Source organism: Castanea sativa, chromosome 11, assembly GCF_040712315.1.
Source record: "Castanea sativa cultivar Marrone di Chiusa Pesio chromosome 11, ASM4071231v1".
Taxonomy (NCBI): domain Eukaryota; kingdom Viridiplantae; phylum Streptophyta; class Magnoliopsida; order Fagales; family Fagaceae; genus Castanea; species Castanea sativa.
In genome coordinates, this window is record NC_134023.1 from 1,303,284 (window position 1) to 1,317,535 (window position 14,252).

Here is a 14,252-nt window from a genome sequence, read left to right on the forward strand (position 1 = left end):
AGTCATAAATGTGTAAGAAACGTTCAGCAATTCTTTTGTTCTTCAACCATAGGAATATCAGGAAATTTGTAGCTCAAATTATTGCATGCAGCGATTGCTTGTCACTTATTTTTCTTTTTTCTTTTTTCTCTTTGGGATTAAATAAATCAAGAATAGAGGAATAGTCCGGCCCAAGCACTCTACTCTTTCTGCGCTACAAGCCACCAGCCTTACAAAAAGAGCCCCATGACAAAATTGAGAAAAATGAAATTTTACACTCAAGGTACAAAAAGAAAATCCCAATAGCAAAATTTTTTAGCATGAGTTTTTTATCTTCTATAATGGGCTGTAAGGCCCAGTTGATGTCTGAAAAGTTCTTATGCGTAGACCAAACTGGAAAATAGCAAAAGGCTTCTTGAACTAGTGATGCCTGAGATTTCTTCTAAAGGAGTAAGTTAAGTTTAACTATTCACTCTTCTATGGGATCAGTTCGAGTACCTCTTCTAGTTAATTAGTAAAGATTCAAACTAACAGAAGTTGAGTGCAAGAATATTCCAGTATTTGTTTCATCCACAGGAGTTGATTGTAACGGATTCCAATATTTAGTAGTTTTTTCAGAAAGGGTAAATTGCACTAGCATTCCTTGAAATTTCAAGTTATAATAAGGCTCCAATATTTAGTACAACTAAAATTGTGACTTTCAATTTCTTTTTTGAATGCTGGTAAAACTACGTAAAATAACTTGTGCAACAAATCTAACCCTATTAACTCTATAATAAACGACCTTATTATATGAGAGGAGGCTCACTAACAATATAGACAAGTTTGGTGAGTGCTGTGCATGCAAAATTTTCCATGCACTTTCATATATTCAATTGAAGCCATGACTCATTAGTCAACAAATAGTTTCCGTGAAGTTGTGGTTCCATTCCATACAAACTTGAAATGACTTTTGCAAGTAGGGTCATCCCTATCTTTGTTGCTTACTCACTAAAACATCAATAAAGATTAAACTTGTCATCCCAACTTGTTAAATTCAATAGCTCAGTGAAAAGTTCAACACATTAAATAAAATTAAATATCTAACTCGAACATCAATGAAAAATTCAATTGGTCATAACGTGTAAGAAACATTCAGCAATTCTTTGTCCTTCAATCATAGGAATATCAGGAAACTTGTAACTCAAATTATTGCATGCAGCGATTGCTTGTCACTTATTTTTCTTTTTTCTTCTTCTTGGGATTAAATAAATCAAGAAGAGAGGAATAATCGGGCCCAAGCACTCCACTCTTTCTGTGCTACAGGCCACCGACCTTACAAAAAGAGCCCCATGACAATATTGAGGAAAATGAAATTTTACACTCAAGGTACAAAAAAAAAGATCCCAACAACAAAAATTTTCAGCATGAGTTTTTTATATTCTATAATGGGCTATAAGGCCCAGTTGATGTTTGAAATGTTCTTATGCGTAGAGCAAGCTGGAAAATAGCAACTGGGACTAGTGGTGCTTGAGATTTCTTCTAAAGGAGTAAGTTAAGTTTAACTATTCACTCTTCCAAAGGACTAGTGGTGCTTGAGATCAGCTCGAGTACTTCTAGTTAATTAATAAAGATTCAAACTAACAGAAGTTGAGTGCAAGAATATTCCAATATTTGTTTCACGAGAGTTGATTGTAACAGGATTCCAATATTAAGTAGTTTTTTTCAAAAAGGGTAAATAATTGCACTAGCAATTCTTGAGCTTTCAAGTTGTTATGGTAAGGTTCCAACATTTAGTACAACTAAAATTGTGACTTTCAGATGCATTTTTGAATGCTGGTAAAACTATGTAAAATCACTTGTGTGCAACAAGTTTAACCCAATTAACACTGTAGCGGGAAAAAAGATACATGTAACTCACTCCATATGAGAGGAAAGTAATATATATGTATTGGCTACACAGTATACCAGCTCCAATAAAGTAGGAGATGCACAATAATGACCAAAATTTCCATCTATTATTATCACGTCAACCCTAATTATTAAATCAATTTCTTATAGAATCTCTTGTCCAAGGCATAATATCACAAGTGAAATCTTCATGGTAGCTAATAACTAGAATGTACCGATTCAAATGTATTAAGGCACATGAGACATAATGTAATCAGACCCAGTTTAATAACAAAAGCCTAAAATCAGTCTGATCTGAGCTTTGGATTAGTAAGCCCCATATCCAGTTAAAAGTTAGGAAATTACTACTACCGTGTTGGTTCATTAACACAAATTTGTGAACTTGCATTGAAGTTTATAGAGGTCATGCAAAATTGCCTGTGGTAAAATTTGGACTAGTGCTTTTTCTTGGAATATGTGATTTGCTATCAAACTCATCAAAGAGCATATAGAACCATAAAGATAAAAAATACTACAGGACACAACTGTTCAATCAACTTATCGTTCAGAAATTTTATCTGTCCCCTTCAATCTTGGGGGTGCTTTTCTGTCTTTACTGGCTTTGAACTGTATCAAATAAAAAAAAACAAAAAACAAAAAACTTAAAAACACAGCAAACAAAATAAAAACTGTACATTAACAATATAGTATGGAGAACTTTACATGATATAAGTAGCAGACTGCACCACAAACCCTCATCGAAGAACAACATTTAGCTTGCTCTGCACCTGCTCTCGTACATTCCACTGCATACCACAATTAAAGAAACAAATTTGACATGAATAATTATCTTCACCAAAAACATACTCAACAAAATGAAAATTTCAGCAAAATCTTATTAAATGAAATACCTGCAACTCATTAATTTCATCATCTGTGAGTGAACGTTCCATTGATCGATATGCAATCCTATAACAATGACTGGTCATTCCCTTCTTGTTGGTGAAATTGTCTATCAGTAGCACCTAAGAGTCACAAAGTTCAATTTTAGACTAGTGTCATAGGCAAAATTCAGTTTTGGGTGAGAAGACATATTGGTGAGATATAGGATTGCCTCCTTAAGAGACCAAACTTAAGCCAGGTTCTGTAGTAACATTTGATAACAAGGTTGAAAGTCTAATGAAATCATGATATTTAGCAATTTCAAAAAGTAGGACATAGAATACCATACACAAAATAAATCTTAACTTGCCCATGATCCTGCTGACACTTTCATGGTCAACCATTTAACATGGATGAGCTCAAAGAACCTTAGAAAGACTTTTAAGGTATTTGCAGTTGTTATTTGGGGGCTAGTAGAACTACCATGGCTCACCTCCAATAATGAAAATTCAGAATTGAGAATTACCCATTCTTGTTATAGAAGTGATGACACTAAAAGTGCAGCTATGAATATGTATAGCTGTAACATGCTTGAGAAGAAAGTCTAGATCCCAATTTAAGGCTATATATATATATATATATTAGGTTGTCTAATAACATATCACCATTGATCATAAAAACAATCTTTTTGTAATGACTCACTAAATATTGTCCCAAAAAAAAAAGTAAACAAAACATCCACAGTATGTACATGTGCTTGCGAACATGTTAAATTACGCATGAAGTTCTTTTCAAAAAATCTCCACATTAAAAGGGAACTGCACTTGACATATAAATATTCAGCTCTAATTATTCTACAATGCGACCCTTTGCTTTAATTCAAAATGAGGGATGACAGAAAGACGCTATATACTTTCAGAAAGATTTTGGGACGGAATGAAAAATTGCATAGGACATTGCTTCTAGGATGATGGGAGTATCCTTTTAGTCAAAGATGAAGGGACTATGCTTTTACTCTGCTGATCATAGTTAGATCTTTAAATCCTACAATTTTATGATCCTATGGATCAACTTAGATAATAAAAATCCCAACAGAATTACAGTTTAGATTCTTGGATCTGGATCCCTCTTACAGACTTAACAATCCAAAAAATGCTACTTCCATGCCTACTAAAAACAATTTTTCATACACCACAATAAACCCACCACCCACTCCGGCATTACCCAATAAATCCCAAAATGAAGAAAAACCATCAAAGCAACTGCAATAAGATCCCTAATACACTCCCTGTATTCAGCCACTACCACCATTCTGCAACGATGATCCCTCTTCATAGCATTTTTTTTCCATAACCATTTTCAATAAAGCTGTTAAAAACACCAAGCTTTCCTAAATGGGGAACAGTCTCACAATTTACAAAAAGGTACTTTATTTCCTAAGCCCCCTTAAAATTTCTCTTTGTGATTTCTCAAGCCTTCTAGTAACACTTACAAGCAAGGTAAATATTGACATAATAGGTTGGTAGACAGGAAAGAGTACTCATAATTTCCTTTAGAAAGGTACAATTTTCTTTCCATCCCACCAACCTTCTTTCTGTCTTCTCCAATAACACATCTCATGGAAATTAACTCATAACGCAGACCAAGAGGCAGAGCCTAAGAAGAAAATGTAAAGAAATAAATTTACTGACCTTACAACCAACTACATGTGTTAGCTCTACAACAGCCTGCACCTCCTCAACTGGAACCAGTTCACTCTTAGCAAAATTCAATTTTAAGCCCGAAATTGCTTCAAAACATAGTAAGGTTCATCTGAGAGAAATGTCCTCTTACTTATCCCTATGAAGTATCATCAGCAAAATTGTCCAAGTTAAATCCCAATAATAGTCTATAAAATCTTACAATCCTTCAATTCGATCCTATATGATTTGTTTTGACCTAAATATTTTCTCACCAATTTTAGATAGGTTACCTATTTTAACCACGCTGGAGCCCATAGATCAAATATTCCCCCTCAAATTAAGTATTAGCTGTTAGCATTAATGAAAGATAGGAAAGAGAAGAAAAATTTCTTAAAGTGCCTTTAGATGAACCATATCAGGTCCTAAAGTCTTCGTTGGTAAGAAAGACAAACCTCACATAGGTAACCATGAAAGATATTCTCTAATCTATTTCCAGCAATCACTCTCAAATCCTTCACATGCATAAAATGATTTATTAAGTAGAAATAATGACAAAGGGACGCAATGCACTGACAACATACCTTGCTGAACTTCTCACCATCTACCAAACAAACATTTGCCAGTGTTAGTGACTGATTAAAAACCCTAAACAAAGCTGCTAGAGATTTATTCAACCACTCCATGCTGCCAAAAGTTGAGTATTGAAGCCTACTGACCCAAGGAAGAACTTTATAGAACTGCCTAAAGGTATGAGAAAGGTGAATCATTTCTTGGAAGTTAAGAAAGTGCCAAATGAGACCTCCAGCTCCCATAAATATTCAGTGATGGCCACAGTCAGAACTCGGTTCATATGCCCTGGAGTGTCTCAGTAACTTCTACCAGGCAAATGACAACAAGAACAAGAAGCTTACAACAACGATGATGATGAAGACATGATAGACATACAACCAGAAAAGTTCAGAACCAAGCTTCAGATCACATCAAGCATGATCATTACCTCAGTCTTTGAAATCACTAAATGACCCTTTCTACTAGTTGACATAGTCTAAGCATGATTAGATGCACATATTTTTATTTTGTCGTTCATAACGTACTAGTGCACAAATCTGTTGCTTATAACAGAGCAATAAGGTAAAAATAATATAAAATTGATTGTAAACAATGATATCAATACATAAAATCAAAAGCAATTTATTCCTGCAACATAACTTATTTATAAAGATCAGAAAAAGAAAAACTTAATTAAATGTATTCATTTCCACTGAATGTCCATGGCCTCCAGGCACACCCTCCCCTCAATCAGCAAATCACAATGCATAAAGTTACTATATATAACAAAGTACAGCAATAAATAGGTAAATCTAGTGAATGATTAAACAAGTTAACTGTTCGACAAAGCATCTGTTAGGAATAACATTTAAAAACATACCTCCTCAGCAAGATCTCCAGCAATTCCTCTCACAACTTCACATAAGTTGTTTTCAGTGAATGATTCATTGATCCAAAAACTTATATCTTTGTAACAAGGAGGATACTGCAACACAATACCATAATTTCAAATTTCAAACAAGCATTTACAACTTACAAGTAGCAGTTGGATGCCTAGAACCTTTAATAGGTGTGTGTGTGAAATAGGGTAAAACTTGTTGCACATCAGTGTGTACGGACACACAGGTGTGCAACAACTGAAGTCATGAGATGAAGACACTATTTTGAACTTGAAATTGTGGCTTCAACTCATGTTTTCAATTGTTTGCACACCTGTGTGTACAGACACACAGGTGTGCAACAAGCACTGCCCTATATGATAAATAAAATTTTAATATGTATATAAAGAAGGCTAAAAAGCCCTTTATGTGAAGATAATCATAAAAAAAGGGGGCACATACCAATCCTTAAAAGATAAAAACAAAATAAAACAAAACCTTGTAACAAAGGGTTTTCTTTTGGTTCTTTTGTCATGTAAATAAGTTAAATTTATTCAAAGAAAGAATTTCATGAACAAAATGTACAAGGCATAACAACATAAAAATACATAGATTATGGCAGTTTGGGATTGAGGAGACAAGGCTTTGGAGAAGGGTTGTAGCTCTCAAGTTTGGGGAAGAATGGGGGGATGGACTTTCAAGCTAGGTAGAGGGGTACATGGGTGTGGCTTGTGGAGAAGTATCCGCATGGGGTGGGAGGATTTTAGCAAAAATATTCGCTTTGTGGTAGGGGTGGGAAATAGAGTTAAGCTTTGGACAGATCAATGGTGTGGGAATTCTCCACTTCAATTAACCTTTCCGAGTGTGTATGGGATTGCATCCAATAAAGAGGCATCGGTTGCCTCTTCTCTTGAACGGTTGGGGATAGAGAAACAGAGAAGTTGGAATATTCATTTTATTCGGAGACCAAATGATTGGGAAATGGGCGGTGTGGATGAATTTCTCCATACTTTGGGTTCAAATCTACCTCACATTGGGAATGGAGATTGTATACGTTGGAAGTTGACAAAGAATGAGGATTTTGATATCCGTTCGTTTTACAATAAGTTGAGAAGCCCCTTGCCCATTATTTTTCCTTGGAAAGGTGTTTGGAAGGTTAAGGCTACTCGGCGTGTTTCCTTCTTTGTATGGACTGCTAGATGAGATAGGATCCTTACAGGTGACAATTTGAGGGATAGAGAGATAGTTTTTGTTGACTGGTGTATCATGTGCCGTTGTAATGAGGAGACAGTGGATCACTTACTACTTCATTGTGGTAAGGCTTATCGGTTGTGGTGTGGCTTATCGGTTGTGGTGTTTGGTGTTTAGATCTTTTGGAATTTCTTGGGTCTTGCCAAGGTTAGTCGCGGATACTCTATTTGGTTGGTGGAATTGGCCTGGAAAGCATGTATCTAGCATTTGGAATTTAGCTCCATTATGTTTGATGTGGTGTCTTTAGAGGGAGCGAAATAGAAGGGCGTTTGAGGACATGGAAAGTTCGGATGACTAGCTGTTGGCTTCTTTTAGTGGCTCTCTGTTTGATTGGTCTAGGACTTGAGAACTCACTTCTAGTGATTCTCTTCCTTTGTTCCTTAGCTCTCTCCTGTGTAATTAGTATCTTTTCATTTCTTTTTTCTTTTTTCTCTTTCTTTCCCTTTGTATTTTTCTCTCTGCCTTATGTTTTTCTACATAAGGTAGTGTTCTTGAATATATATCTTTATTACTTATAAAAAAAAAAAAAAATACATAGTGCAACATCATTTCTTTATAACAATGAAATTTCTATGGAAAAATTTTAATTATATTTTAGAGGGCAGAAAATGTTAATAATACCTTTGAAAATGGCTTGAACTTGATTCCCAGCTGACCCTTGGAAAACTGTTATACAAAACACTGTAGATCAGATATTCAGGTCCTCTAGATTATGTGATGAAACCAAGGATGTAAATTTTGGCATAACAATAATTCAAATTCTAAAGAAGACTTAATTTCACACACAAATAGTCCAGCAGAGGAGAAGAAATTAATAAAGAATTATCACTTAATAAACTCAGGAATGACCTGTGAGGTGAATCGCTCATCGTTTGACCAGAAAAGCCGAATATCTGGTATGTCAAAAAGAACCATAGCTAACCGCTCTAATCCAAGACCAAATGCCCAGGCAACATTATTCGTTTTGCCACTTCTCTTTAATATTTCTTGCTCTGTCACACCACAACCCAGAACCTCCAACCATTTCTCCTGACATCATATTGGGCATTGAAAAAATGAATTACATGCAGCTTCAAATGAAAAAAGGAAAGGAGTGGAGTTTTTCATAGAGGGCAGTATAAGGTTGAAGAAAGGTATTATGTATACATGCAACGCTACACATATACAGCAAGATCAAAGGCCTACCTGAAAATATATCTCAAGTTCAAATGATGGATTGGTGAATGGAAAATAAGTATCAATCCAGCGCATTTCCACAGCACCTGATAATTTTAGCAAATTTAAACTCATACCATTCATATACATACATACATATTTATATATTCGACAAAGTAAGCAGAAAAAAAGCCTAAGAACAAGACCATGAAAAAATAATAGAATTTTAATAAATTAATACTTCTAAAACCAAATTAGGTGATTTGTATACTAATCGTTTGGGAATGCAAAATAGTTCCCACCTTTCAGTTTCCCTGTATCATCTTAATTTAGCTCCCAAAAGTAAATTAATGCTGGTTTTTTTTTCCCCACCTAAAATTTACAGCTTTTCCTGACAAATTCATTCAACATTTCCACAACTCAGAATATTTTCTGGTTACTAGAGTGCATTTGCTCAGAAAGGTTTTGGTTCTAAGTTTACCAAATAGGTGATTTGCCAAGCCCTCAAGACATTTCTTCAAGTCCTCAGCTGCATAAGATGTGGCATCTACACCAGATGCCTCCCAATCATCTGGTGAAAACACACGTACACCTTCCATCTATATATTAATGAAACAAATTCATCAAACAAAATGAAAGAAGAAACTTCAAGAAGGTAATCAAGATATAATTTTGTTTGTTAGAATCAGAGAGAAACCTGATGAAACACAGGGTAATGAGTCGAGTCTATGGAATCCCTGCGGTATACATCTCCTGTAACAAGAAAATGAGTGTGTCCTCTTCTCAATAACTCTGCCTGATGAGCACTTGTATGACACCTCAAAACAGATTGAGCATCAATATAGTATGTATCATTATAACTCCTGCTTACATGATCAGCAGGAACCAAGACATCATCAAAATTCTGCAAGAAGTACACTTACACTTACAATTTGTTTTATTATAAGTACTTACAATTACGAAAATAGACAAAACAAAGGGGAAAGTGCAAAACAATTCAAAATACTCACAATAAACATGTATCTGTAATTGTAGTCTCAATAAAGATATGAAGTGACAGAGAGAGAGAGAGGCAAAGCATAAAACATGCAAAGAAGATGCAATCATGATAACAAACAAAATAATTATATACAAAAAAATAAAACCATGAAATCGGAATTTAGAAATTTCAAATCCTAGAATTTGAATGGCTTCCACCGAAAATTTAAGTTATGGTGATTCTACCAAATACCAAGATAGAACACAGATGGCTGTGAGATTATGTAGTCAAAATTAGTAAAATAATCTTAGATGATTTCTTTGGTTAATAAAACTTAATATCAAAGACTTTAAATTTGACTGTGAGATCAAGAGCTTCACTTTGAAAGTTATGGTAATGCTTTTGGAAACCATAAATCCAACCTTAACGGCAATTAGAAGTTTAGAAAATAATTCCACCCTTGTCCAACCTTAAGGGCAATTAGAAGTTTAGAAAATAATTCCATCCTTGTCCAACACAAGTGGCATACAAACTATATAATTTACCATGACGATAAATAGTTGCATGTGCAACAAATGCATCTAGCCATCATATGAGCAAAACTAGTTAAAGAGAGAGAAAGGCATCATAAGGACATGAACATGCAATTTGTCAAGAATAATGATACAAACTTGCACCAATACCTGTTTCACGGTTACAATTGGACAGAGATCATCAAATTTATCAAACTTGTTAGGATAACTGGTGTCAAAGTACTCATATATAGCATTCTTCAGAATCCCAATCGGGTGCTGATCCCTCCTATGAAGTTGCATTCCAAGTTTTGAGAAGATTGTATCCGGGACATTGTTTGTAGGGTCATCCCTCATCACATCTACAAATCCATTATCCCAATATATGAAACTATGTTGTATATATGCATAGGTAGCCGAAACAGTAGACTGATGTGAAAATCTAATAGGTTTGAACTTGTTTGCACTCAGAAATTGGTTGTCAGGACATTAAATATATACCCCACTATCCTAAAAACGAAAGCCCAGCACAGTATAACAGCTAAAATGATTTAAAATTGGAGTCTAATTTTTGAAGAACTTGCATTTCCAATATTGTTAACCAGGCAAGCAAACCACAGAAATCCAGTCTCTCAAAAACTCAAACTAACACAACAGTCATAGAATCTCGTATTCAAAATTTTTATGGGTACAATGTTCTCGAGTGTCTTTACAAACCCCAAAATGCAAACACCAAACAGGAAAGCAAATAAAGAAACCTAGCAAACCCAGTAAATGACTCCTAAATTCATGGATATTGACAACAGTAAGTAACAACAGAAGAGAAAAATTCAATGCTCCAGACTGCAATGGCCAATGTCAATCCCATAAAAGTATAACAAGCGGAAAATAAAACCAACCCAGGTAGTGAAATTGCTCACCAAGTACATAAATAACAAAAATACAGCATAATGAGAAAGCACAACAGAACCCAGAACCCAGAAACCAGACCAACCAGTACAGAAATTGCAAATGCAAAAAATACCCATCATAATTTAAGCAAAAAAGTTCAAATTTTTGGACCAACCCCATTGTTGGAATGCAAAAATACTACAATAATTTCAGTGACGCAGCAATTCAAAACAGTATTACAACTAAACAGGAAAAAAAAAGAAAAGAAAAAAAAAGGGACCAACCCAGATGATAAAATTAAGAAAAGATTTTCAATTGGGTATCCAAGTTACCTTCTCGACCAATCTTGACTCCGCCAAGTTCGAGCACTGAGGCCACCGGTGACCTCCATTTGTTGCGGTGAAGCTTATCAGAAGGAAGAGAAGAAGAAGCAGCAGAAGTAGAGAAAGGAATGCAAAAGGCGAGGCTGCCTCTGCTGCTATTTCTAGAGAGAAAGAGTGAGGTTCTGGAGAAGAGAGTGGCGTGAGCGTGTGAGATGGCCATTTTTTAACAGAAAAGAAAGGCTCTGTTTGTGTTGAGAATGATCTTCTTATCTCCGCTTAAACCCCCCCCACCATTTTTTTCTCCGGTTTTTTATTTCGATAAATGACACCTGGCAAGGAAATGATCCAACGGTTAAAAAACGAAAGCAAGTCAACAAGCTAGCAAGTCACAGAGGCCCTTTTGTATTGAATTTTATATTGAAAGTTATGGTTACCAATTCTTCTTCTTCTTCTCACTCACTCAGTCACTCTCAGTGTGTGCAATGAGGTTTGAAAATTCGTGGTTTATGGCATTGGTGACCTTAAGGAGGACACAAATTGATTCAGTCTATTCGTTAGGTATGTGCATACTTTGCGATGGGATGGACTTTTCTCATGCTCTGGCTGTGGTGATGTTGTGAGAACTGAGAAGAGGACTAGGCTTTTTTTTTTTTTTAACCATTGGGCTTAGTGGGTCGGTTCGGGTCGGGTTTATTCCTGATCCAAAAAACTGTTCACCAAAATTGACAGGGGCTGTTCCGGGCTGGGTCTTGGATCGGTTCTACGGGTCTTTTTTTTTTTTTTTAAGGCTTATAAAAAAAATGTTTAAAAGGGTGTAAGTATAATTCACATTCTTTTTGCATTTATATGTGTACCACTTGTCTTATAATGGTAATTTTTAAATGTTGACATGTGCAAAGTCTAAAAATGGTAATTTCTATTTTGTGATTCCAAATGGAATCGGGTAAGCTTTGGATTTTAAATTTGAATCCTGAAAATCAATTTGGAAAATGTGGACGATTTAATGATGTGACTAAAGGTAAGATTTTTCATTAAAATTAAGCTTTTAAATTCATATTTAACATTTCTATTAGGAAGTTTTTAATGAGTGATTGAATCTTTTCTCAAATAATTTTTTTTTTTAAGAGTTCTAGATGGTTTGTAGCTAGAGATTGCTGTCATTTATATTTGAAATGAATAAATTTTATAACAAATTTAAATTTACATTTAATGATGATAATGTATAAGGTCCAAACTAGGGAAACAAGAGTAATTCTTAGGTACTCCCGAGTACGGGGAATGGTGTTTTCTCCTCTCATATTCATGGTGGGGTCTGCTCATTAAATTTATGGTGAGGTCCACCATGAAGGAGCACTATTTCATTATACTCTGGAACTACCTAAGAATTTTCCGGGAAAATAAATACCACTAAATGTCAACTTACAACTAAATGGTTGTGCTTAGATGATTGCTTAGCTAATAAATATTAATCATTATGATAACTAATTTATTACCTTCACTTTCAAATGATCCATAAACTTATTTAATATAATTTTTTTAAAACACTATATTAGGAATATAAGTATATACACCTAAAAAACAAATTTTTTTTTTGCAAAAAAAAAAAGAGGAATATAAGTATATAACATCAGATACACCAAATATACACCTAAAAAATGAAATTTTTTTGAGAAGGCTTAAAACATGAAATTTGTACATCATATATCACTGCTTCACATTATTATTTCTCTCTAAAAAAATATATAGATAATAAAATGCCAAATTAGTAGTACTAATGAATAGACACCTTCACTATTGAATCATGAAGAAATTATTTTTAAAGGGTATTGTAAGGCCACAATTTGCACCTGGACCCAAAAACATATTCTGACCCTTCTGCCCCCACAGGTATAATTCATATTTGTAGGGGGCAATGCCGATTATCAAGCCCAATTCAGATAGGGATGGGCTGAGATGGAGGCCCAATACAATTAATTTGTAGAGGTGGATTATTAAGGCCAACCCATGAAGCCTCTATAGCTTTACTTGGTGATTTGAAGGAAGGAAAATGGCTTAGACAACAGTTAAAGTAGAGAATAATAGAAAGAAAAACAAAGATTCTTATTCAAGTTCATTCTTGAGCTGGCCAAGGAGTAATAGTTCTTTGGATTATACACTTCTCGGTTACACAATTTTTAATTCCTCTCTCCCTTTTCTATTCCTTCCTTCTTCTATCTCTTGATCCCTTTCTCAGGAGGATCTTTCTTACTATATATAGCTACTGGGATTGAATCTTATCCCTCAACTTGGATGGTCATTGATCCTTCCTTGGATACTTATCCTATCGCTGCTCTGCAGGTGGTGGTAGAGTAGGATGTAGGCTGTGGGAGCATTGTTTAGGAGTCATTCTGCCATTAATGCAGCAGACTGAGTTGGTACAGTGTATTAAATATGGAGGTGATGGGTGCTTTATTTGGAAGCTTCCTCCTCTCATTACTTACACATCTCTCCTTCCCTCCTTGGCCTTTAATCCTATGGCCTTGGTGGTTTGTCTCAAGTCTCCCGAAGAGTGTCTGATCCTCGGGCGGGCTACCTTCCTTGGTTTCACTAACTGGACTATCCCAATTATGCAAGGCCTGATCTAATGAATAGCTAGGCCTAGATGCCCCTCGGGTTGAGCCCATTTGATGATCTTCCTTCTTCGGGCATCCCCTTCCCACAATAGGCCCCGAAACTCCACTCCCTTTGCCATTCAGGGGAGTGGGGTTTTGGTAGGAGGTGGGAAAGTTGGCATGCTCTGGGTGCGTTCCCACATATGAGTGTCTTTTCAACTGCCATAGACACGTTCCTAATGCTTTGGTATCCCTAACACTGCAATTAATGCCACAGGCGGCTACGTGTCTCCTACGTTCAACTGTGCAATGAAGATCCAATGGCTGGTTTTTTCCAGAGTTAATAGGCGAGAAAATTACCACTCCCTTTTCACCCTTATATAAAGGGAGAGGGAGGTCATTTTCCCCACTTTCAAAAAACTTTATCTTGCCTTCAGAAAGGCTACCTGAGGAGCCCAACTTTCTAAACTTGTAAGTGCTTCAAGCCTTAGTATAGAGCTTTTTTTTTTTTTTTTTTTTTTTAGGATGGGTAGATTTGCTAGTTTAGTAGACACGCTCAAGGGGAGAGAGACTTTCAAGGCTAGGTGTACCATTCCCACAAGAGTGACCATAAAACATTGCGAATTAGGGGAGTGGTATACCAAAAGGCAGACTGGGGATGTAGTTATCCCCATGATAGCCTTTTATAGAAGGGGAATGAGGATCCCTATG

The 14,252-nt window shown here is 35.5% G+C and overlaps 1 protein-coding gene across 1 annotated transcript; it reads right to left on the minus strand.

Moving 5' to 3' along the window:
- Window positions 1-2,202: 2,202 nt before the first annotated feature.
- On the minus strand, window positions 2,203-11,245 carry LOC142617281 (phenylalanine--tRNA ligase, chloroplastic/mitochondrial). Its single transcript, XM_075790065.1, has 11 exons — window positions 10,960-11,245; window positions 9,908-10,098; window positions 8,943-9,149; window positions 8,727-8,844; window positions 8,276-8,352; window positions 7,940-8,119; window positions 7,712-7,756; window positions 5,842-5,946; window positions 2,760-2,873; window positions 2,572-2,654; window positions 2,203-2,475 (listed from the first exon to the last, which is right to left on the minus strand). Exons 1-10 carry the CDS (start codon window positions 11,168-11,170, stop codon window positions 2,604-2,606), a joined length of 1,299 nt encoding a protein of 432 aa, XP_075646180.1. The 5' UTR covers window positions 11,171-11,245; the 3' UTR covers window positions 2,203-2,475; window positions 2,572-2,603.
- Between the last annotated feature and the right edge of the window lie 3,007 nt (window positions 11,246-14,252).